The 26,188-nt window shown below is 48.7% G+C and overlaps 1 protein-coding gene and 2 pseudogenes across 1 annotated transcript; 2 read left to right on the forward strand and 1 right to left on the reverse strand.

The window, feature by feature from the left end:
* Positions 1–1,445: 1,445 nt before the first annotated feature.
* Positions 1,446–14,093, forward strand: LOC129032742 (proline-rich protein 36-like; annotated as a pseudogene).
* A 1,149-nt stretch (positions 14,094–15,242) lies between these two features.
* On the forward strand, positions 15,243–20,728 carry LOC134739508 (putative uncharacterized protein FLJ44672; annotated as a pseudogene).
* Positions 20,729–21,831: 1,103 nt separating this feature from the next.
* LOC129034771 (protein capicua homolog) lies at positions 21,832–24,908 on the reverse strand. The gene is made up of 2 exons (XM_063663708.1): positions 22,347–24,908; positions 21,832–21,871 (listed from the first exon to the last, which is right to left on the reverse strand). The coding sequence occupies exon 1, from the start codon at positions 23,049–23,051 to the stop codon at positions 22,395–22,397; it is 657 nt and encodes a 218-aa protein (XP_063519778.1). The 5' UTR covers positions 23,052–24,908; the 3' UTR covers positions 21,832–21,871; positions 22,347–22,394.
* Positions 24,909–26,188: the final 1,280 nt, after the last annotated feature.

A 26,188-nucleotide genomic window follows, 5' to 3' on the forward strand; every position in this document is an offset into this window, starting at 1 on the left:
GGAGAGCAGATGGCTCAATGGGTGTGCAGGAGACCTCTCACTGAGTTTAGGGAGAGGTTTTTTAAACAGAAGAAGTTTGAGTAATTTAAATGATGATGGGAAGGAGCTAAAAGTGGGGGATAGGTTAAAGATACAGGAAAGTGGGAGGAAGAACTGACAAGTGAGGTTCCAGAGAGGGATAGATTAAAGATACAGGAAAGTGGGAGGAAGAACTGACAAGTGAGGTTCCAGAGAGGGCAGGAGAAGAGGAGATTCTCACAGGGGGATTAACACTTTCTTTTTTCTTTCTGAGACAGAGTCTCACTCTGTCACCCAGGCTGGAGTGCAGTGGCACAATCTTGGCTCATTGTAGTGCAGACTTCCCAGGCTTAAGGGGTTCTCCCACCCCAGACTCCAAAGTAGCTGGAACTAGGGTGTGCACCACCACCACACCTGGCTAATGTTTCTTTTTTTGGTAGACACAGAGTCTCACTATTTTGCGCTGATTGGTCTCCAACTCCTGACCTCAAGTGATCCTCCTGCCTAGGCTTCCCAAATTGCTGGGATTACAGGCATGAGCCACAATGCCTGGCCTCTGATAGTTCTGTATTCTCTAGAGTTGTCTTTACTTTGTGCTAGTGTGTCCCTCATTGTGCTGATCCTCTGTAAAAATTAATACCTTTTCTTTTTTTCAAGATGGAGTTTCACTCTTGTTGCCCAGGCTGGAGTGCAATGGCGCTATCTTGGCTCAGCGCAACCTCCACCTGCCTGGTTCAAGCGATTCTCCTGCCTCGGCCTCCCGAGTAGTTGGGATTACAGGCATGTGCCACCATGCCCAGCTAATTTTGTATTTTTAGTAGAGATGGGGTTGCTCCATGCTGGTCAGGCTCGTCTCGAACTCCTGACCTCAGGTGATCTGTCTGCCTTGGCCTCCCAAAGTGCTGGGATTATGGGCATGAGCCATTGTGCCTGGCCAAAATTAATACTTTTTATATTAAATTTACATATATATACATTTTTTCTTTTTGATACCGGGTCTCGCACTGTCACCCAGGCTGGAGTACAGTGGCACAACCTCTGCTCACTGCAGCCTCCACCTGCCAGGCTCAAGCAATTCTCCTGCCTCAGCCTCCCGAGTAGCTGGGATTACAGGTAAGTGCCACCACACCCAGCTGATTTTTGTGTTTTTTGTAGAGACGAGGTTTCGCCATGTTTCCCAGACTGTTCTCAAACTCCTGAGCTCAAAGCAGTCCACCCACCTTGGCCTCCTAAAGTGCTGGGATTACAGGTGTGAGCCACCTTGCTCATTCTAGTTTAAACTTTTGAATGGTTTGGGTCTCCTGATTGGACTCCTACAAATACAGAGTCGATGCTAGGAAGGGTACCAGGAGATAGACGCACACAGATGGGATTTAGGAGTAGGTTTGGTTATCCAAGGAGCAGTGCTGAGTTCCTTGCTAATGGGATATGGGATGCTGGTGATTTCCAGGAAGTGACTTCACAATGACTCAAGCTACCATATACTGTTGATTGTGAAATGCCAGTTGAAGCATATGTCCTGTGAGCTTAGGGGTGCTACAGGTTGACCACTGCAGCAGTAAAGATGACTCTGAAGAATGGCATGGGATGGATCCTTTCGAATGCACTTGAGCAGCAGTCTCCAACCACAGGGCCACAGAGCTGGAGGTGAGCAGCAGGCGAGTGAAGGGAAACTTCATCTGTATTTCTAGCCCCTCCCATCGCTTGCATGACCACCTGTGCTCCATGTCCTGTCAGATCAGCAGCAGCATTAGATTCTCATAGGAGCACAAACTCTGTTGTGAAGTGTGCATGCGAGGGATCTAGGTTGTGTACGCCTTATGAGAATCTAATGCCTGATATTCTGTTACTGTCTCCCATCACCCCAGATGGACAGTCTAGTTGCAGGAAAACAAGCTCAGAGATCCCACTGAGTCTACGTTATAGTGAGTTGTAGAATCATTTCATTATATATTACTATGTAGTAATAATAGAAATAAAGTGCACAATATATGTAATGCACTTGAATCATCCTGAAATTATTCCCTCACTCCCAGTCTGTGGAAAAATTGTCTTCCACACATTCACTCTGTTTTTTGGTAGAGGCAGGGTCTTAATATATTGCCCAGGCTGATCTCAAACTCCTGGCCTCAAGTAATAGACCTCTCTCAGCCTCCCAAAGTGCTGAGATTACAGGCATAAGCCACCACCCTCAACCAAGACTTTCTTAAACCAAATAAAAATTAAGTGAGATTACTTGAGCCCAGGTGGTCAAGGCTGCAGTGAGCCTGATTTCACCACTGCACTCCAGCCTAGGTGACGGAATGAGACTGTCTCAAAAAATAAAATAAAATAAAATACAAATTAACCCTTTATGACGTTCCCAGTAACTTTCCCTCCTAAGTGTTCCCCACAAATCTTTGAATTCTGTTTAATTTTCACATAACATTTAAGACGTTTAAGAACTTATGTCTGTCTGTGTCATCCCTTTATGTCAAAAGATGTCTTTTTGTCACTTCCAGCTGGATCTACCATGAACGACTTCTGAATCCAGGAAGAGAGACTGACTGGGCAACATGTTATTCAGGTACAAAAAGATATTGACTGTAACTCAAAAATGATCAAATGATAGTGCATGCATCAAGTGCAATGGGAAGCTCTTCTGGAGAGTGAGAGAAGCTTCCAGTTAAGGTGACATTGAAGCCAAGTCCTGAAAGATGAGGAAGAGTTGTATGAGAGTGGGGAGGGAAGGGGGAGGTGGCAGGATGGGGAATGGGCTGGGATGGGATGGAGCAAACTGCCCAGGAAGGGAAACCAGCACTGTACAGACCTGAACAACGAAGATGGCATGTTTTGTTCAGGGAATGGTGAATTAAGTGTGGCAGGAATGCTTTGTAGAGACAGTAATTTGCTTGTATGGAATTTTGCCTGAGAGACCTCATTGCTGTTTCTGATTTTTTGATGTCATCATCCATCACTGTCCTTGTCAAATAATTTGGAATGGGTATAATGATCACAATAACCCCAAGCATAATATTTCATTAATTCTCACAGAATCACAGGTGGGTGCCACAGTTATCCCTATTTGATGAATGGAGTGATGAAGCCTTGGGAATAATGAATGATTTGCCCAAGCTCACCTGGATATTAAGACTGAGTCAAATGTTGGGTCTGGTCTGACTTTAATGTTTGCTTTGTTCATGAGCACCACGTATTGCCTCTCCTATGCAGTTAAGCGGTAGACAGGTGACAGAAAAGCCCATGTTTGTCTCTACTCACACACTTCCGACTGAATGTATGTATGGAGTTTCTACACCAAATTCTTCAGTGCTCTGGATATTAACTGGGTGTCCCATGACTTTATTCTGACACTACCTGGAGTTAGCACAGACCCTACAAGTTAGGGCCTCAGTCCCACGAGACCATCCTGACTTCAGATGCCAATGGCAAGTCCTAAGTTGTCACCTGTACTTTTGACCAACCTGTTACAAATCGGGGGTTCCCATAACTGTTTTCTTGGGTTTAATAATTTGCTAGAACAGTTTATGGAACTCAGAAAAACAGTTTATTTTCTTTTTTTCTGAGAGAGAGGGTCTTATCTTGTTGCCCAGGCTGGTGTGCAATGGTGCAGTCATAGCTGATTGCAGCCTTGATTGTCTGGGCTCCAGTGGTTCTCCCATCTCAGCCTCCCTAGTAGCTGAGACTACATGCCTGCAACACCACATCTGGCTAGTTTCTTTTATTTTTTGTATAGATGGGGTCTTGTTGTGTTGGCCAGGCTGGCCACAAATTCCTGGTCTCAAGTGATCCTCCCACCTCAGCCTCTGAAAGTGCTGGGATTACAGATGTGAGCCACCACATCTGGCCAGTTCATTTCCTATTACTGGTTCATTGTGAAGGATACATCTCAGAAACAGTCAATGAAAGAGACGTGCATGCTGGATGCAGTGGTTCATGCCTGTAATCTCAGCACTTTGGGAGGACAAGGTGGGAGGATCGCTTAAACTCAGGAGTTTGAGACCAGCCTGGGCAACATGGTGAAAACCTGTCTCTATAAAAAATTAAAAAATAATAATAATAACCGGTGTGGTGTTGTGCACCTAGAGTTCCAACTTCTAGGGAAGCTGAGATGAGAGGATGCCTTGAGCTGGGGACTGGGGAGGCTTAGGTTACAGTAAGCTGAGATTGTGCCACTGCACTCTAGCTTGGACAAAAGAGCCTGATCCTGTCTCAAAAAAAAGAAAGATACCCAGGGCAAGTTAAGTTCGGAGGAGCACAGAGCTCCCATGCCCTCTGTTGAACATGCGACCCTCCCAGCATCTCCTGTCTCCAGCAACCCTGAAAGCTCTGCAAACCCCGTTCAGGGTGTTTATGGAGGCTTTATTATGCAAGCATGATTGATAAAATTTTTGGCTGTTGGTGATTAAGTCAGTCTCCAGCCCCTCTTCCTCCTGGAGTTCAGTGCATGAGGCTGAAAGTTCCAAGCCTCTTACCATGTGGTTGCATGGTAATCAGTCCTCCTCTTGAAGAAATGTAGGAGCTTGCAGTCACCCAGTCATCTCAACAACATCCCCAAATGCATTCTTACCATGCTGGACATCCCAAAGTTCTTAGAGGCTCTTGTGTTAGAAACCTGGGACCAAGACCAAATATTAAAACAAAAGATGTTCCTGTCACATCTATCACTGAGGTCTTTCTAAGAGCTTTAGAAGCTCTGTGCCAGGAACCAGGGACAGAGATGAAATATATATTTCTTTTCTTTTTTTTTTTTTGAGACAATCTCCCTGTGTCATCCAGGCTGGAGTGCAGTGATGTGATCATAGCTCACTATAGCTTTGGCCTTCTGAGATCAAGCGATCCTCCCATCTCAACCTCCCAAGTAGGTAGGACTATACATGCATGTCACCCATGCCCAGCTCATTTTTGTAGAGTCGGAGTTTCACCATGGTGGCCAGGTTGGCCGTGTTGGCCAGATGGGGTCTTCTTTTGTTGCCCAGGCTGGCCGCAAATTCCTGGGCTCAAGTGATCCTCCCACCTCTTCCTTGTAGAGATGCGATTTAGTTATGTCGTCCAGGCTGATCTCAAACTCCTGGGCTAAATCGATTGTCTCACTTCAGCCTCTCAAGTAGCTGGGACTACAGGCGCATACCACCATGTCGGGCTAATATTTATTTTTATTTTTTTTCTAGAGGTGGGGGTCTCACTATGTTGTTCATGCTAGTTTCAAACTTCGGGCCTCAAGTGTTCCTCCTGCCTTGACCTCCCAAAGTGTTGGGATTCTGGGTGGGAGCCATCATGCCCAGCAATCACAAGGGTCTTTATAAAAGAAAGAGAGTAGGAGATTCAGAATTGGAGCAGGAGATGTGGTGATGAAAGCAGAGGTAAGAGAGGGAGATTTGAAGATGCTTCACTTCTGGCTTTGAAGATGGAGTCAGGGGCCATGATCCAAGGAATGTGGGTGGCTTCTAGAAGCTGGAAAAGCCAAGGGAACACTTTAGAGTCTCCAGAAGGAATGCAGCCCTGCTGACACCTTGACTTTAGCCTTAATAGACCTAGTTTGAGTTTCTGGCCCCTAGAACGGTAAGATGGTAGTTTTGTGGTGTTTTAAGCCACTAAATGTAGGAAACTGCAAACTATGTTGCAGCGGCAAGAAGAAATGAACATGAAGCCAGGCATGATGGCTCATGCCGGTAATCCCAGCACTTTAGGAATTTAGGCAGGAGGATCACTTGAGGCCAGGAGTTCAAGACCAGTCTGGGCAACATAGTAAGACCTTGTCTCTACAAAAAATGAAAAAATTGGCCAGGTGTGGTGGCTCACGCCTGTAATTCCAGCACTTTGGGAGGCTGAAGCGGGCAGATTACCTGAGGTCAGGAGTTCACGACCAGCCTGCCCAACATTGCAAAACCCCGGGTCTACTAAAAATACAAAAATTAGCTGGGCATTGTGGCACGCACCTGTAATCCCAGCTACTTGGAAGGCTGAGGCAGGAGAATCACTTGAATCTGGGAGGTGGAGGTTGTAGTGAGCCGGGATCACACCATTACACTACAGCCTGGGCAAGAAGAGTGAAACTCTGTCTCAAAATAAAATAAAATAAAATACTAAAAAATTTAGCCAGGCATGATGGCATGAACCTGGAGTCCCAGCTACTGGGGAGGCTGAGGTGGGAGGATCGCTTGAGCCTGGAAATTTGAGGTTGCAGTGAGCTGTGATTGTGCCACTGCACTCCAGCCTTGGTGACAGTGAGATCTTGAAAAAAAGAAGAAAGTAAAGAAAGAAGAAATGAGCGTGGTGGGCATGGGGACAGATGGCAATGTTAAATAGAATGGTCAGGGGTGGCCTCCTAAGTGAAAATTGAGTAAAGACTTGAAGGAGGGGAAGGAGCTGGTCAAGGTGCTGAGGGAAGAGGACTGTAGGCAGAAACAATAGAATAAAGTGTCTGAGGTGTGTCTGAGGCTCTGGAAGGAGGCCCATGGAGCAGACGGAGAGAGGGAGAGAATTAGGGGAGGGGGCCAGGGAGTTGCTGGGTGGGGATCAGTACAAATCACATAAGCCCCGGGAGGTTATTGCTGGGGCTTTGGCTTTTACTCTGACTCAGATGGGAACTGCGGGAGGGTTCTGAGCAGAGCGACGACGTGCTCTGTCTCCTGATTTAAAAGCATTCTCTGGCTGCTGAGTTGAGAAAGACTATGGGAAGATGTGGGTAGAAGCATGGGGGCCAAGCTTTGGCAACATCCAGGCGGGAGATGATGGTGGTCCTGACCAGGGTCATGGCGGTGTTGAGAGATGGTCAGAGGGGAGAAGTAGGGGAGGAGGCCAGGGAGTTGCTGGGTGGGGATCTTTAGTACATGTCAAAGACAGTCAACAGGATTTCCTGACAGACTGGATATGGGGTGTGAGAGAAGGCAGGGGTCAAGGTTGAGTTTGATTGTTACTGAAATAATAATTTTTAAAATAAGTAATTTTAAAAAACACTACTGCCTTTCCCAGTCCTACCAAGTATGGGATGCTAGATTAAAGAAATCTCTTCAGGCTCATTGCGGTGGCTCATGCCTGTAGTCCCAGCTGTTTGGTAAGCAGAGGTGGGAGTATCTTTTAAGGGCAGGTGTTCAAGACCAGCCTGGACAACACAGCAAGATCTGCTCTTTACAAAAATATTTTTCAAAATTAAATAAATGTAGCTAGGCGTGGTGATGTGTACTTGTAGTTTCAGCTACTCAGGAGGCTGAAGTGGGCAGATCTCTTGAGGTCAGGAGTTTGAGGCCAGCTTGGGCAACATAGCAAGACCCCTCACTCTACAAAAAAATTAAAAAACTAACCAGGCATGGTGGCACTCAACTGTACTACCAGCTACTGGGGAGCTGAGGCAGGAAGATGGCTTGAGCCCAGGAGGTCGAGGCTGCAGTGAGCTGTAAGTGCACGGCTGCACTCCAGTCTGGGTGACAGAGCAGGACCTGTCTCACAATACAAATAAAAATACAAGTAAAATAATGAAATCTCAAGTCAGAGCCTTTTGGCTCTGCAGCCCTTGCAACCCCTCAGCCGTGCAGTGGGGTTTGCGTCACTGGGAATGAGGAGACCCCTGCCCGGGGTTGTTGCCTGACTAATCAGTGTTTTAAAACATATATTAATCGGGGTGGGCGCGATGGCTCACACCTGTAATCCCAGCACTTAGGGAGACCGAGGCGGGTGGATCACCTGAGGTCAAGGGTTCAAGACCAGCCTTGCCAACATGGCAAAACTCCTTCTCTACTAAGAAAATACAATAATTAGCTGGACATGGTAGTGGGCCCCTGTAATCCCAGCTACTTGGGAGGCTGAGGTAGGAGAATCACTTGAACCTGCAGGGCGGAGGTTGCAATGAGCTGAGATTGCACCACTTCACTCCAGCCTGGGCAAAAGAACAAGACTTTGTCTCAAAGAAAAAAAAAAGTATTATATCAACATGTAATGGTTTTATTATTAATATGTAACGAATATTAAATATTTTTAAAATCTTGTATTATATCAACATGTAATGGCTTTAATATGTGATGAATAATATTTAAGAACTTGTGTCTTATTTTCTAGTTTTAATATAATTATCTACAGAAAGAAATAGTCTCAGAGATCTTCAATAAAGTTAAAAAATGTAAAGGGATGTTAGATCCCAAAAGATTGAGAATTTCTAGTTTAGAAATATTCAGAGTAAGCCACATACTACTTGCTACTTGAACTATTTTTTTCTTTGATTTTTATTTTAGGAGATGGGGTCTCACCCTGTCACCCAGGCTTGAGTACAGTAGTGCTATCACAGCTCGCTGCAGCCTTGAACTCCTGGGCTAAGGATCCTCCTACCTGAGCCTCCTGAGTAGCTGGGACTGTAGGTATACGTGACGATACTTGGCTAATTTTTAAATTGTTTTGTAGACGTGGGGTCTCAGTTTGTTGGCCAGGCTGGTGTCAAACTCATGGCCTCAAGTGACCCTTCCACCCCTGCCTCCCATCCTAGAGGTGTGTGCCACTACAAGGAGCACTTGTTCAATGTTCTAAAAAACAAATTTCTAAAGTAAGGCTGTGGGATGATGGCAGGAAGATAAAAGAAAAACAGAAGAATAAGTTAAAATGACTTATTCACACATATTCTTTTGACAGCAAGAAGAACTTTTAGTATATACATTCCTTACAAACAAACAAAAGGCAGATAAACAATGTTGTATACGAACTTCAACACACACCGTACAATATTCCCATTTTGCTGACATAAGTTATGGAAATTTCGTTGTTTACTTGAGTGTCGCTACCAGTATTTTGCTTCTCTGATGATTTTTATCAACTTCCTCATCTGTTAACTTCTCTCCAAGGTATGTCATATCATGACATACTGCTGCTGCACGAACATGGCCAGTGTCTTCCTGTTAAACATGTAGAATGCTTTCCTAATTTCTCTTTTTACCCTCTGTCTTTGTGTTTTGCATTTTTCTTACTTTTATTGTCAGAAACTCCAGAAAGTCAATCGTACTAATTTATCACCATTTGCTTTATTAATTTATACTTTGCTTATATGGAATTTTGCCCAACAGACCTCATTACAATTTCTAACCTGTTTTATTTTGTTTTTTTTTTTCTGAGACAGAGTCTCCCTCTGTTGTCCAAGGCTGGAGTGTAGTAGTGCTATCACAGCTGACTGCAGCCTCAACCTTCCAGGCTGAAGCGATCCTCCCATCTCAACCTCCCACGTGGCTGAGACTATAGGTGCTTGCCACTATGCCCAGCTAATATTCGGAATTTTCCTATACGTGGATTCCAGAGGGGTGACAGTGAAACGTGAGTAAGCATGGATTTTGGTATATGCAGAGATGGGGGGCTGGAACTAATTCTGTATACTGAGGGACGACTGTATATGTTTTTACAATTATGCTGTAGGATACATACTGTTGCATAGCCTTGAAAATAATAATTTTTAATTGAGTGGAATAATAATAATATTGATAAAAGTAGCAGCTCGCCAGGTGTGGTGGCTCACACTGGTAATCGCAACACTTTGGGAGGCTGAGGCAGGAGGATGGCTTGAGGCCAAGAGTTTGCGATAGGCCTTGGAAACAAAGGGAGTCACCATCCCTACAGAAAAATACATGAATTAGCCTAGTGTGGTGGCATGTTCCTGTAGTCCCAGCTCCTTGGTAGGCTGAGGTGGGAGGATCACTTGAGCCCAGGGAGGCTGAGACTGCAGTGAGTCATGATCAGGCCTCTGCACTCCAGCCTGGGTGACAGAGTGAGACCCTGTCTCAAAACGACAAAAAAGTAGCAGCTAACATCAACTGACCTTTTACCAGGTGTCTATTAATACCATAGTTTAATTTCTTATAACTGTTTCTTATTTCACTTACCAACTCTGTCTTCAGTTACTCCCAGATTTTTACTGTGTTTGTACAGATGACCTTTTGTTTAGATTGAATTGTCTCCCCAGAAGTAAGATTACTGTGAGTCACGGTGAATGGACATTCTCATTACCCTTGATGTAAATTGACAAGGTTTTGGGTGCCTCCCAGCTATAATCTTAGCACTTTGGGCGGCTAAGACAGGAGGATTGCTTGAGGCCAAGAGTTGGAGGAGGCAGTATGGCAGTATGGTGAGACCCTGTCTCTATTATTTTAAAAAATTGACAAGCTTTACCCTGGAAGGCTTATACACAATTTAAACACCCCTTATAGTATAAGAAAGTGCCCATTTCACTGCACCTTTGCCAGCACAGGGTATTATAATTTAGTAAGTCATTTTTTGTTTGATTATTTTAAATAGATAAAAGACCTCATATTACTTTACTTGTCACATTTCAACATCTTTCCTTAGCTTATTAGCTCTATTACTTTTCTGTCTGTAAATGGTTGTTGTTGTTTTGTTCTTTGAGACAGGGTCTTGCTCTGTCACCAGGCTGGACTGTAGTGGCATAATCATGCCTCACTGCAGCCTTGACCTGCCAGGCTCAAACTGCAGCATTCTGAGTAGCTGGGACTACAAGTGTGCACCACCACTCCCAGCTAATTTTTTTCTTTTTTTGGATAGAGACTGGGTCTCACTGTGTTGTCCAGACCAGTCTCTAGCTCCTGGCCTTAAGCAATCCTCCTGCATTAGCTTCTGAAATTGCTGGAATTTCAGGCATGAGCCACCATGCCTGGCCTGGGCTAGTCCTATATTCTCTAGAGTTCTCTTTACTTTGTGCTAGCCAATCTCTCATTATGCTGTTCACCTGTTATAATGAATAATTCTCTGTATTAAATTTTACCACTTTAAACTTTTGAGTGGTTTATGCTTCCTGATTGGACTCTGACTAATATGCTAGGAAGGGTCCCAGGAGATAAACGCACACAGATGGGATTTGGACATAGGTTTGGTTTCCCAGGGGGCAGTGCTGAGCTCTTTGCCAGTGGGAAATGGGATGCTGGTGATTTCCAGGAAGTGACCTCACAATGACTCAAGCTACCACTTACTGTTGATTGTGACAAAATGCCAGCTGAGGCACATGCCTTGGGAGCTAAGTGGTTGCTGCACTTGACCACTATGAAGACTGGTGTGGGAAGGGTTGTTTTGGATGCACTTGAGCAGGGGTCCCCAACCCCTGAGCCATGGAGCCGTAAGGAGCCACACAGCAGGAAGTGAATGGTGTCAAGTGAGGGAGTGAGGGAAGCTTGGTCTGTATTTACAGCCACTCCCCTTTGCTCACATTCCCGCCTGAGCGCCACCTTCTCAGATCAGCAGCAGCATTAGATTCTCATAGGAGAACGCACCCTATTGTGAGCCGTGCATGTGAGGGATCTAGGTTGCGCTGTCCTTATGAGAATCTAATACCTATTGATCTGTCACTTTCTCCCATCACGCTCAGGTGGGACCATCTAGTTGCAGGAAAACAAGCTTAACACGCCCACTGATTCTACATTATGGTGAGTTCTATAAATATTTTATTATATATTACAGTGTAATAATGGAAATAAAGTGCCTAATAAATGTAATGTGCTTAAATCTTTTGGCCCAGCTCCTACCTCCCGGCAGCCTCTCCAGGCCCAGAACTTTCTCCAGTCAGCCTCTACAGACCAAGCTCATGACTCACAATGGCCTATTTAGGCCCATACCCTACCTCACAGCAGTCTCTGCAGATGAGGCTACTGCCTCACAACAGCCTCCACAGGCACAGCTCCATCGTTACAATGGCCTCTTTAGACCCAGTTCCTGCCTCCCAGGCTTCTCTCCAGGCCCTGAACTTTCTCAAGTCGACCTCACCAGGCCCAGCTCCTGCCACTCATTGGCCTCCCAAAGGCCAGCTTTTGCCTCACGGCCACCTTCCAAGACCCAGCTCCTGTTGTACAGTGGCCTCTTGAGGCCCATCTTCTGACTCCGGGCAGCCTGGACAGGCCCAGCTCCTGCCTTACAATGGCCTCTTTAGTCCCAGCTCCTGCCTCTTTGCAGGAGGCCCAAATGTCCTCAAGTCCAGGCCACAAAATCCAGGGCCAAAATGTCCACAAGTCGGCCTCTCAAGGCCCAGCTCCTGCCTTTCGTTGGCATCTCCAGGCCCAGCTGCTGCCCCCAGGTGGCCTCTACAGGCCGTGCTCTTTCTTCTGACTGTGTCTGGAGGTCCAACTCCTGCCTCAGAGCAACCTCTTTTGGCTCAGCTCCTGCCCAGCTCCTAGTGGCCTTTGTAGGCCCAAAACTGCCTCAAGTCAAGCTTTCCAGGCCCACCTTCTGCCTCCCAATGGCCTGGACAGGCCCAGCTCCTGCATGACAATGGCCTCTCCAGGCCCAGCTTTTGCCTCACAGAAGCCTTCCCCAAACAAGGTCCTACCTGCCTCCCAGCAGCCTCAACAGGCCCAGATCCTGCTTCACACTAATCTCATTAGGCCCAGCTCATACCTCACCGTGGCCTCTCCAGGCCCAGCTCCTGCCCCTCGACAGGCTGTCTGTGCCCGAAACTTCCTCAAGTCGGCCTCTCCAGGCACAGCTCCTGCCTAACATTGGCCTCTTTAGGCACAGCTCATGCCTTGGTCGCCTCTCCAGGCCCAGCTCCTGCATCCCAGCACCTTCTCTAGACCGAGAACTTTCTCAAGTCTGCCATTCCAGGCCCAACTCGTGCCTTCCGTCAGCATCTACACGCTCAACCTCTGCCTCACAGCACATTTTCCCAGCCCAGCATGTGCCTCACCGCAACCCCCTAGGCCAAGCTCCTGCCTTTCAGCAGCCTCTACAGGCCCCACTCCTACCTCAATGGCTTCTCTAGGGCAAACTTATGCCTCACAGTGGCCATTCTGGCACAGCTTTTGCCTTTTGGCAGCATCTCCAGACCCAGAACTTCCTCAAGTGGGCCTCTCCAGGCCCAGCTGTTGCTCCCGGTGGCCTCTGCAGGCCCAGATTGTTGTCAAGTCGGCCTGTCCAGGGTCAGCTCCTGCCTCCCGGCGGCCTCTGCAGGCCCAGGTCGTCCTCAAGTCGGCCTCCCCGGGCCCAGCTCCAGCCTCTCGGCGGCCTCTCCGGGTGCAAAAGTTCCTCGAGTCAGCCTCTCCAGACCCAGCTCCTCCTGCCTCCCAGTGGCCTCTTTCAGCCCAGCCCAGCTCATGCCTCCTGGCGGCCTTCCCAGGCCCCGCTTTTGACTTTTGGCGGCCTCTGCAGGCCCGAATTTGACCTCCAGTCGGCCTCTCCAGGCCCGGCCTCCTGCCTCCCAAAGGCCTGCACAGGCCCAGCCTCTGCCTCACAGCAGACTATCCACACCCAGCTAGCCCTCGCCTCACTGCGGCCTCCCCACTCCAAATCTCCTGACTCTCAGCTGCTTCAGCAGGCCCAGCTCCCGCCTGCCAGTGGCCTCTTCAGGCCCATGGGGCTCATTCCTCACAATGGCCTTTCCAGGCCCAGTTTTTCCCTTCCGGTGGCCTCTGCGGGCCCAGAACCTCCTCAAGTTGGCCTCTCCAGACCCACTTGCAGCCTCCCAGCGTCCTCTCTGGGCCCAGTTCTTCCTCCCGGCCGCGTCTCCAGGCCCGACTCCGGCCTCCCAACAACCTCTTTGGACTCAGCTCCCGCCCAGCTCCCGGCGGCCCTGGTAGGCCCACAACTTCCTGAAGCCAAGCTCCCCAGGCCCAGCTCAGGCCTCACAGTGGCCTCTCCAGGCTCAGCTCCTGCCCTCCGATGGCGTCTCCAGGCTCCAAACGGCGTCTGGTCGGTGGGCTCCTCCTGGCCCAGCTTGGGCCTCCCGGCAACCTCTGCAGGCCCAAGTCGTCCTGAAGTCGGCCTCTCCAGGCCCAGCTCCAGCCTCCCAGCAAGCAAGCTCTTTTGGCTTAGCTCCTGCTCAGCTCCCGCTGGCCTTTGTAGGCCCCGAACTTTCTCCAGCCAAGTTCTTCAGGCCCACCTCCTGCCTCCCGGTGCCTGAACTGGCCCAGTTCTGGCTGAAGAACAGCCTCTGCAGGCTCCGCTCTTGCCTCCCAGGGGCCTCTCCAGGCCCGGCTCTCGACCCACGGCAGCCTCCCGGGGCCAACTCCCTGCCTGCCTCCCGGCAGCCTGTGAGTGGCCCAGCTCCTCCCTCATGGTGGCCTGCTGAGGCCCAACTCATGCCTTTGGCACCCTGCCCAGAGGCGTGAGCCCCTGCCTCACACTGGCCTCTCTCACGCTAGGACTTCTCTCGGCGTGAGAGAGGACCTCAGCGTGAGAGAGGACCCGTGAGAGGACCTCTCTCAGCGTGAGAGAGGACCTGTTAGAGGACCTCTCTCAGCGTGAGAGAGGACCCCTCTCAGCGTGAGAGAGGACCCCTCTCAGCGTAAGAGAGGACCCCTCTCAGCGTGAGAGAGGACCCTCTCAGAGGACCTCTCTCACGCTGAGAGAGGACCCCTCTCAGAGGATCCTCTCTCACACTGAGAGAGGTCCTCCCTCACGCTGGCCTGTTGAGGCCGAATTCATGCCTCTGGCACCCTGCCCAGAGGCGTGAGCCCCTGCCTCACACTGGCCTCTCTTAGCGTGAGAGAGGACATGTTAGATGACCTCTCAGCATGAGAGAGGACCTCTTTCAGCGTGAGAAGGGACCTCTCTCAGCGTGAGAGAGGACCCCTCTCAGAGGACCTCTCTCAGTGTGAGAGAGGACCCCTCTAAGAGGACCTCTCAGCGTGAGAGAGGACCCCTCTCAGAGCGCCTCTCTCACGCTGGCCTGTTGAGGCCCAACTCGTGCCTCTGGCACCCTGCTCAGAGGCATGAGCCCCTGCCTCACATTGGCCTCTCTCGTGCTGAGAGAGGTCCTCTCTCACGCTAGGAGTTCTCAGTGTGAGAGAGGACCTCAGCGTGAGAGAGGACCTGTCAGAGGATCTCTCTCAGCATGAGAGAGGACCACTTTCAGCGTGAGAGAGGACCGCTCTCAGAGGACCTCTCTCAGAGGTCCTCTCTCACGCTGAGAGAGGTCCTCCCTCATGCTGGCCTGTTGAGGCCCAACTCATGCCTCTGGCACCCTGCCCAGAGGCGTGAGCCCCTGCCTCACACTGGCCTCTCTCACGCTGAGAGAGGTCCTCTCTCACGCTAGGACTTCTCAGTGTGAGAGAGGACCTCAGCGTGAGAGAGGACCTGTCAGAGGACCTCTCTCAGCGTGAGAGAGGACCTCTTTCAGCGTGAGAAAGGACCTCTCTCAGCGTGAGAGAGGACCCCTCTCAGAGGACCTCTCTCAGCATGAGAGAGGACCCCTCTCAGAGGACCTCTCTCACGCTGAGAGAGGTCCTCCCTGATGGTAGCTTGTTGAGGCCCAGCTCATGACTCTGGTGGCCTCTCCAGGCCCAGTCCCTGCGTGTTGGCTGGCGGCTTCTAGAGGCCCAGCCTCTACCTCAACAGTGGGCCCTCCAGGCCCACCTCTTGCCTCGCCGTGGCCTCCTCGGGCCAGGCTCCCACCTTGGGACGGCCTCCGCAGGCCCAGCTCCTGCCTCGCGGAGGCCCTCCGGAGGCCAAGCTCCTGCGTCACGGCGGCCTCTCCTGGCCTGGCGTTTGCTGCTTTGCATGTGCTCCAGGCCCTGCACTTCCTCCAGTCAGCCTCTCCAGGCCCAGCTCTTCCTCCCGGCAGCCTCTGCAGACCCAGACTGTCATCAAGTTGGCCTGTCCTGCCTCCCGGCGGCCTTTGCAGGCCTGGGGTGGCCAACTTGAGGACGACTTGGGCCTGTAGAGGCCGCTGGGAGGAAGAACTGGGCCTGGAGAGGCCGACTGGAGGAAGTGCAGGGTCTGGAGTGCATGCAAGGGAGCAAACGCCAGGCCGGGAGAGGCCACCGTGACGCATGAGCTTGGCCTCCGGAGGGCCTCCGCGAGGCAGGGGCTGGGCCTGGAGAGGCCACCGGAGTCATGAGCTGGGCCTCAACAGGCCAGCGTGATGGAGGACCTCTCTCAGCGTGAGAGAGGCCAGTGTGAGGCAGGGGCTCACGCCTCTGGGCAGGGTGCCAGAGGCATGAGTTGGGCCTGAACAGGCCACCGTGAGGGAGGAGCTGGGCTGCACACAGGCTGCCGGGAGGCAGGCAGGGACTTGGTCCCGGGAGGCCACCGTGGGGAGACAGCTGGGTCTGGAGAGGCCCCTGGGAGGCAACAGCGGGGCCTGCAGAGGCTCTTCTCCAGCCAGAACTGGGCCTGTACAGGCCACCGGGAGGCAGGACGTGGGCCTCAACAGCTTGGCTGCAGAAACTTCGGGGCCTACAAACGCCAGCAGGAGCTGAGCCAAAAGAGCTTGCTTGCTGGGAGTCAGGAACTGGGCTGGGAGACGCAGCCAGGAGGAACAGCTGGGCCTGCAGAGGCCACCATGAGGGAGGCAGACGCTGGGCCTCCTCAAGTTGGCCTCTCCAGACCCACTTGCAGCCTCCCGGCATCCTCTCTGGGCCCAGTTCTTCCTCCCGGCTGCGTCTCCAGGCCCAACTCCGGCCTCCCAACAACCTCTTTGGACTCAGCTCCCGCCCAGCTCCCGGCGGCCCTGGTAGGCCCACAACTTCCTGAAGCCAAGCTCCCCAGGCCCAGCTCAGGCCTCACGGTGGCCTCTCCAGGCTCAGCTCCTGCCCTCTGAAAGCGTCTCCAGGCCCCAAATGGCGTCCGGTCGGTGGGCTCCTCTAGGCCCAGCTTGGGCCTCCCAGCGGCCTCTGCAGGCCCAAATCGTCCTGAAGTCGGCCTCTCCAGGCCCAGCTCCGGCCTCCCGGCGGCCTCTCCAGGGGCAACGCATCCTCAACGAAGGCCCCTCCGGTGCCAGCTCCTGCCTCCCATTGGCCTCTAGAGGCCTGGCCTCTAGGGGCCTGGCCTCTACCTCACAGTGGGCCCTCCAGGCCCACCTGTTGCCTGGCGCCGTGGCCTCCTCAGGCCAGGCTCCCACCTCGGGGCGGCCTCCGCAGGCCAAGCTCCTGCTTCCCGGAGGCCAAGCTGGGACGTCACGGTGGCATTTCGTGGCCTAGCGTTTGCTCCTTTGCATCCGCTCCAGGCGCTGGACTTCCTCCAGTCGGCCTCTCCAGGCCCAGCTCTTCCTCCTGGCGGCCTCTGCAGGCCCAGACTGCCCTTGAGTCGGTCTCTCCAGGGCCAGCTCCGGCCTCCCGGCAGCCTCTGCAAGCCCAAGTCATCCTCAAGTTGGCCTGGAAATGGGCCTGGAAGAGCTGCAAGTCAGCTTCCCAGGGCCCAGCTCCGTCCTCTCGGCAGCCTCTCCAGGTGCAAAACTTCCTCAAGTCAAGGCTGGGCATGGTGGCTCACGCCTGTAATCCCAGCACATTGGGAGGTCGAGGCAGGCGGATCATGAGGTCAGGAGATCGAGACCATCCTGCTAAAACGGTGAAACCCCGTTTCTACTAGAAATACAAAAAATTAGCCGGGCGCGGTAGCGGGCGCCTGTAGTCCCAGCTACTAGGGAGGCTGAGGCAGGAGAATGGCGTGAACCCGGGAGGCGGAGCTTGCAGTGAGCCGAGATAGCGCCACTGCACTCCGGCCTGGGCGAAAGAGCGAGACTCTTCCCCTAACTCATTTTATGAGGCCAGCATCATCCTGATACCAAAGCCTGGCAGAGGCACAACAAAAAAAGAATTTTAGACCAATATCCTGGATGAACATTGATGCAAAAATCCTCAATAAAATACTGGCAAACAGAATCCAGCAGCACATCAAAAAGCTTATCCACCATGATCAAGTGGGCTTCATCCCTGGGATGCAAGGCTGGTTCAATATACGCAAATCAATAAATGTAATCCAGCATATAAACAGAACCAAAGTCAAAAACCACATGATTATCTCAATAGATGCAGAAAAGGCCTTTGACAAAATTCAACAACCCTTCATGCTAAAAACTCTCAATAAATTAGGTATTGATTGGTCATATCTCAAAATAATAAGAGCTATCTATGACAAACCCACAGCCAATATCATACTGAATGGGCAAAAACTGGAAGCATTCCCTTTGAAAACTGGCACAAGACAGGGGTGCCCTCTCTCACCACTTCTATTCAACGTAGTGTTGGAAGTGCTGGCCAGGGCAATTAGGCAAGAGAAGGAAGTCAAGGGTATTCAATTAGGAAAAGAGAAAGTCAAATTGTCCCTGTTTGCAGATGACATGATAATATATCTAGAAAACCCCATTGTCTCAGCCCAAAATCTCCTTAAGCTGATAAGCAACTTCAGCAAAGTCTCAGGATACAAAATCAATGTACAAAAATCACAAGCATTCTTATACATCAATAACAGACAAACAGAGAGCCAAATCATGAGTGAACTCCCATTCACAATTGCTTCAAAGAGAATAAAATATCTAGGAATCCAAATTACAAGGGATGTGAAGGACCTCTTCAAGGAGAACTACAAACCACTGCTCAAGGAAATAAAAGAGGATACAAACAAATGGAAGAACATTCCATGCTCATGGGTAGGAAGAATCAATATCATGAAAATGGCCATCCTTCCCAAGGTAATTTACAGATTCAATGCCATCCCCATCAAGGTACCAATGACTTTCTTCACAGAATTGGAAAAAACTACTTTAAAGTTCATATGGCACCAAAAAAGAGCCTGCATCGCCAAGTCAATCCTAAGCCAAAAGAACAAAGCTGGAGGCATCACGCTACCTGACTTCAAACTATACTACAAGGCTACAGTAACCAAAACAGCATGGTACTGGTACCAAAACAGAGATATAGATCAATGGAACAGAACAGAGCCATCAGAAATAATGCCACATATCTACAACTATCTGATCTTTGACAAACCTGACAAAAACAAGAAATGGGGAAAGGATTCCCTATTTAATAAATGGTGGTGGGAAAACTGGCTAGCCATATGTAGAAAGCTGAAACTGGATCCCTTCCTTACACCTTATACAAAAATCAATTCAAGATGGATTAAAGACTTAAATGTTAGACCTAAAACCATAAAAACCCTAGAAGAAAACCTAGGCAATACCATTCAGGACATAGGCATGGGCAAGGACTTCATGTCAAAAACACCAAAAGCAATGGCAACAAAAGCCAAAATTGACAAATGGGATCTAATTAAACTAAAGAGCTTCTGTACAGCAAAGGAAACTACCATCAGAGTGAACAGGCAACCTACAAAATGGGAGAAAATTTTCGCAACCTAGTCATCTGACAAAGGGCTAATATCCAGAATCTACAATGAACTCCAACAAATTTACAAGAAAAAAACAAACAACCCCATCAAAAAGTGGGCAAAGGACATGAACAGACACTTCTCAAAAGAAGACATTTATGCAGCCAAAAAACACATGAAAAAATGCTCACCGTCACTGGCCATCAGAGAAATGCAAATCAAAACCACAATGAGATACCATCTCACACCAGTTAGAATGGCAATCATTCAAAAGTCAGGAAACAACAGGTGCTGGAGAGGATGTGGAGAAATAGGAACACTTTTACACTGTTGGTGGGATTGTAAACTAGTTCAACCCTTGTGGAAGTCAGTGTGGCGATTCCTCAGGGATCTAGAACTAGAAATTCCATTTGACCCAGCCATCCCATTACTGGGTATATACCCAAAGGACTATAAATCATGCTGCTATAAAGACACATACACACGTATGTTTATTGCGGCATTATTCGCAATAGCAAAGACTTGGAACCAACCCAAATGTCCAACAGTCATAGACTGGATTAAGAAAATGTGGCACATATACACCATGGAATACTATGCGCCATAAAAAATGATGAGTTCACGTCCTTTGTAGGGACATGGATGAAATTGGAAATCATCATTCTCAGTAAACTATCGCAAGAACAAAAAACCAAACACCGCATATTCTCACTCATAGGTGGGAATTGAACAATGAGAACACATGGACCCAGGAAGGGGAACATCACACTTTGGGGACTGTTGTGGGGTGGGGGGAGGGGGGTGGGATAGCATTGGGAGATATACCTAATGCTAGATGACAAGTTGGTGGGTGCAGCGCACCAGCATGGCACATGTATACATATGTAACTTACCTGCACATTGCGCACATGTACCATAGAGCCTAAAGTATAATTATAATAATAATAATAAAAAGAAAAAAAAGAATGTATATTCTGCAGTTATATGAAGCATGCTATAAATGTCAATTAGGTCAAAAAAAAAAAAGAATAAACGGTGGTTTTCAAGGGCCAGGGTAAAGGGGAAATTGAAAGTTGCTGATCAATGGTTATAAAATCTCAGTTATGCAAATTGAAAAATTTCTAGGCATCTGCTACCCAACATTGTTCGTATAGTGAACAATACTGTATTTTACATTTAAACTTTTGTTGAGGGTAGACCTCATGCTAATTTTCTTGCCACTATAAAATAAAAATTTTTTAAAAAGAAAAAAAAAAAAAAAAACTTCCTCAAGTCAGTCTCTCCAGGCCCAGCTCCTCCTGCCTCCCAGTGGCCTCTTTCGGCCAGCCCAGCTCGTGGCTCTTGGCGGACTTCCCAGGCCCTGGTTTTGACTTTTGGCGGCCTCTTCAGGCCCAGAACTTGACCTCCAGTCGGCCTTTGCAGGCCCGGCCTCCTGCCTCCCAAAGGCCTGCACGGGCCCGGTCTTGGCCTCACGGCAGACTCTCCAGGCCCAGCTAGCTCTCGCCTCACTGCAGCCTCCCCATTCCCAAGCTCCTGCTTTTTGGCCGCTTTGGCAGGCCCAGCTCCCGCCTGCCAGTGGCCTCTTTAGGCCCAGCTCATTCCTCACAACAGCCTTTCCAGGCCCCGTTTTTCCCTTCCGGCAGCCTCTTGGCCTCTAATTTTTTTATCTTTTGTGTATAAATCCCTAAATATGGAATTTTGGGATATTTCCACCATTATATAAATATTTTGGTAGGTAATTCATTTGGAGTGAGTTTCTGCACCAAGCCTGAAATTTTTATTTTATTTTCCTTATTATTTGGTGTTAAACAGATTTAATGATGGTCATGGCAACTTTTCGGCACAATAAGAAATATCGCCCATGATCAACGTGTTCTGTTCTGGGGAAGGGGGCAAAGGCAGGGTGAATCACTTTTTAAAAAGTACAATTCAAGTTGAGAGTGCAGAGGGAATGGGGAGAAAACCCTCCCACTGCCTGTGTCGAAGTGCAGGAGCCCCCACCCCCATACTCACCTGAGTCCAGCCCCTCTGGGGAAAGAAGGGATGCATGAACTCCCCCTATTCCACAGGCGCCTCCCTGTGGCCCAAGGCCCTCTTCACACTCCATCTTGTAGCCCCAGCAGGAGCTATTTTCCGAAAAGTGAAAAGCTCTGAAGGTCCCACACTTCATGGTATGTACAGGGGCTCGGAGGAGGGAAACTGCCCAGCTTTCCCCTGGCACAGCTGCAGGGGTAGGGGGTATATATAAGAGGAGCAGGCCTTGGCCAGGCATGGTGGCTCACGCCTGTAATCCCAGCACTTTGGGAGGTGGAGGCAGGCGGATCACGATGTCAGGAGATCAAAATCAACCTGGCCAAGATGGTGAAGCCCTGTCTGTACTAAAAATACAAAAATTAGCCGGATGTGGTAGTGTGCACCTGTAATCCCAGCTACCCGGAAGGCTGAGGCAGGAGAATGGCATGAACCTGGCAGGAAGAGGTTGCCATGAGCCAAGATTGCACCACTGCACTCCCGCCTGGGCGACAGAGCAAGACTGTGTCTCCAAAAAAAAAAAAAAAGAAGCAGGCCTTATTCCGTCCCACCCAAACTGAAAGGATTAAATGGCTTTACCCGGCAGAAGATAACCATCCTGCCCTCCATTGCTACCCCCACATACTGTCCATGTTCTCAGGGGGTACTGTGAGTCCTGGGATCTTCTTTGGGGTCACCCACCTGCCTGTGGTAGTTATGGAGGGACCCAGGTGTTGAGGCAGGGCTGGGGTGTCCCCTTCCAGCCAGGCTGTCAAGGCCCAACTCTGGGGCAGAGGCAGTGGCAGGGCAGCCAGGGTTGCGCCAGAGCCTGAGCAGGGTGAGATGGGGTCAGGCAGGGCTGGGAGTCAGGGCAGGGGCAGCAGCAGTGGACCCGCTATGCACACATCTTCTTCTCCAAGGTTTGTGTGCAGAACATCCTGCCCATGCTGCCCCAGCAGCTTCAGTTGGCACCTGCCCCAGTCCAGCCTCTGGGACTCATGCAGCGTCTCCCAGCGGCCCTGCACCCACCACCAGCATCCATTTCATCTGCAGTTGAAGATCCGTGAGGTGCCCAGAAGATCATGCAGTCATCAATCCCACAGAGCAGCCCGCGAGGCTGAGGCTCCTCCCACTGGACCGCCCCCCAACTGGCACCACTGCTGCCCCTGCCCCTACTGTCAGCCTCACGTGACTCTTGGGCAGAGGCAGTGGTGGGGCAGCCAGGGCAGCGTCAGAGTCTGAGCCAGGTGAGGTGGGGTCAGGACCCCCGCAGGGCTGGGAGTCAGGGCAGCGGCAGAACAAACCTTGGAGGGGAAGATGTGTGCATAGTGGGCCTGGAGGGCGGCTGTGGCCTAGTGGACAGGAAGAAGCAGTGGGCCTGGAAGAGCTGCATGATCAGGGCCGGCACTGGTCCAGGGCGTGTGCAGTGAAGAGGACAGCGCCTTCTCGGTCTCTGGTTCCCTGAGCCCGTCCTCAGCTTCTCCACCTGTACAGACAAAGGGGAAGCTGTCCCCATCACACATGGCACACTTGGGGGTGTTAGACTTTGGGCTGCAGCTGGAGCATCTTCTCATTTTGCATTTGGGCATGGTGGGGTCCTCCAGTGTGGGATCCATGTCCGTGGTGTTCCCTCTGCCCTGACCCCCAAAGCCCAGTCGGTTTCTCCTCTTCAGGCTCTGCCCCCCGGGTGGCTCAGCCCAGCTCCTGCCTAGGAAAGCCTTAGTGTTGGGAGGGACCGCAATGACTGAGGGGCCTGGTAGCTCCAGGTCGCCCACACTTTCAGGTCTCTTGCACCAGAAGGTGGCAGGATCCATTGGGAGGAAACAGGTTACCTTGGAAGGCGTCCCTGGGCCCCCATCCCCAGGGATACAGGCCGTAGGGGGCCCGCTCTGCTGCCCTGACCAGACTCCTGGGCTTGAAGGCTCCTGGGCCCAGTAAGAAGGAGGTGGGTGCCAAGGTTGAGGAGGAAGCATCCAAGTATGTGTAGGAGGAGGACGGGGTGGGACCATAGACTTTGCCAAAAACTGCAGGTGGATCGGGGGACCCTGGGGGCTCAGGATCCAGCAAGGGGCGGCAGGAGTAAAGGAGGAAAAAATGACAGGTGCAAATACCTTCCCACCAAAGCCCTTGTTGCCCTCTGGCTCCTCCCCAGAGCTGTCCCCACTCTCAGCCGGTCACCCACTCCTTGAACTTGAGATCAGTGTCAGTGGTGCTAAAGCCGTCATCAGCAATGACATCATCACCCCCTCCTCGTGGATGACCATGTGTTCCTCGTCACTCGCTATGTCCTCACTGGCCATGTGCTGGGAATGAGCAGCTCAGGTGGGCAGCTGAGTTTCATGTCCTTACATTTTAGTTATACTCCTTATAAAAAGCAACTATATAGTTGAACTTTTTTAAAAATTGAATTCCACAAATCTCTGTCTTTATGAAGACATTTAGTCAATTTCCAATTATTAGGTTTATCATTTTTTTTCTGTGCTGAATTGGAAATTATAAACTCAATAGTTATTGTATGGTTGGTTATTCCTGAATTAATTTTAAAAGTCTAGAATTAGTTAACATCTTTCTATCTATACTGAGAACCAGTGAGATGTCAGAACACTTTAAATATAAATATCCTTCATCTGACCTACATGACATTATATCTAGTACTTAAGCACAGAAAAGAATATAAATTGGCATTGTTATTGTTTCATAAATATAACATTTGCTAAAATATATAACAGCCTCTTGGCTCATCATTTTTAGAAACTGCCTTAGCAAAATTTGATTTCGATAGATAAAACACTCTTATTTTTTACTCTAAACAAGCCTTGTAACTTACTCATTTAAAAAAAACTGCTCAGCACATAATTTAAGTATATTGTTTGAGGCTTTAAATATAATTAATACTTTAGTATGTTCTCTTTCTTTAATGAAATACTTAATTAGCCTTAACTCATTCATCTCTCAGATAAAGTTATGATTTTTAACACTTAATCTTTCTTGAAACAAGCGTTTATACTAAATGAGTAGATAGTAAACATCAATAGCAGTGAAAATTTATGTGCATATGTGTTTGTGCGTATATCAAAGATGATGTTCCCATGTGAATGCATTTTATTTAATTTTGTAACCAAGTATTTTAACTTTGAAATTCATTTTAAACCTTTTTTTTTCTTTTTTTCCTCTCAAGTCTTAAGATGTAACCTTGAAACAGATTGTAGAAACATTTTTTCTTAGCCTTGAGATAAAGCCTTGAAATGTACTTCGAAACTCTGCTTCCCTGTTTCCCAGCAGACAGTCCCTTGCACCATACACACTTATCTAACTGCATGCTTGTTAAGAAATTCCAGGGTCTAATTTTATAACAAGCCAGGCAAGGAGGCCCAGCTGCGGAATTCTCCCCAGCAAGGAGATTGCCTCAGGACAGATAATCTACAACCCAGCCACAACCGAGATGGTCCAGCCAGCACTCCAGGTGGACGGTGACTCAAGATAGCCTTTGGAACAAGATATTCAGACCTGCACCCTGCGTTTCTCCTGCTGGTTTCCATACCAAGTCTCTCCCTTTTAAACCCCTTCTCCCAAGACTAACATTTGAAATGGTCTTTTGGAGGCAAGAACCTGACCATTTCCCAACTGCTAGCATTTGAATGAAGTTGCTTTCCTTTCACTACACTTTGCTTCTTGTATTCTGGCCCTCGAGCAGTGAGCAGCTGGACTTGCATTCAGTTACAATTCTAAAAGGTTAATTTTGACAGCTTCTTTAATAAACACGTATATACACAGTCCCTGGGATTTTAAAATAACTGTTATATTTGCCTTTTTTAACCTTTCTAATTGGATATAATTATTTATATAATTATATATACAAATCTTAGATTCAGTGTGAAAGAAGACATTACTTCATTTGCAAATCCTTCTTGTATTACTTTTGTAATCTATATGTTATGTGATGGTATATAATTCCTAATTCTGAAGTGCATGGCTTTTTCACTCTGGAATACTCCATCTTTCTTACAGGTATACAGCTCATTATTATTATTATTATTATTATTATTATTGTTATTATTATTATTAGAGATGGAGTCTCACTCTGTTGCCCAGGCTGGAGTGCAGTGGCACGATCTCGGCTCACTGCCAGCTCTCCCTCTCAGGTTCACGCCATTCTCCTGCCTCAGCCTCCCAAGTAGCTGGGACTACAGGCGCCCACCACCATGCCTGGGTAATTGTTTATATTTTTCGTAGAGATGGGGTTTCACCATGTTAGCCAGGATGGTCTCGATCTCCTGACCTCGTGATTCGCCTGCCTTGGCCTCCCAAAGTGCTGGGATTACAGGTGAGAGCCAGCTCATTATTTATTTCCAAACATACTGGCTTCTGAATGGTACTTTATAATAAATGTTTGTGAAGTGAAGGATAAATAAATACATAAATTAATATTTCAAAGTCATTAAAGTCTCCAAAATTAAGAATACAGTAACTACATGTGGTTTCTATTTGAGTGCTTATTTCTGTGGTTAATAACAATTACTTTTTTAAGAAAAATTGACCATATATGGATTGATTGATTATATATATAAAAATTGATATAATGCCCTAAGATCCAAGGATCAGTGATTCAGTATATTGCAAACTGCACTACATAAACATTTAAAGAATTTGGGATTATTCTATTTAACTTGATTTAATAACTGAGTTTTTAGTATTAAATGCCTTACCTGATTCTTAGCATTTGCATGCCATTCTTTCTAAAAGTTAAATTTGCTTGCCTCCCATATGCAAGTGTAGGATAGTTCTAGCCTCCAGAAAAAAAATCTAACATTTTAGCAGAAGAAATTTAAGGAGCACCTCGCCAATATTAGGCAATACCCTGACTACTAATGACTCCAACTTGTGCTCATCCTGGTTACCCATTTTGCTGCTGACATTTTGTTCCTACCTTGTATTCTCTTTTAATAACCATAACCTTATCTAAGAATTGGGTTTTGAATTATTCATTGCTTTTGATAAACTCAACTCCTCTACTAAGTCTGTAGAAGACTGTCCCTGTCCCTGAACTAGGCCTATGAGTGTGACACTCTCTTTAAGATGTTTAACAGAATCCATTCCTCCTGAAACTCAGTGGGGTTTGGAGTCAGACACACCTGAGACAGAATTC

The sequence above is a fragment of the Pongo pygmaeus genome, chromosome 3 (assembly GCF_028885625.2).
Source record: "Pongo pygmaeus isolate AG05252 chromosome 3, NHGRI_mPonPyg2-v2.0_pri, whole genome shotgun sequence".
NCBI lineage: Eukaryota > Metazoa > Chordata > Mammalia > Primates > Hominidae > Pongo > Pongo pygmaeus.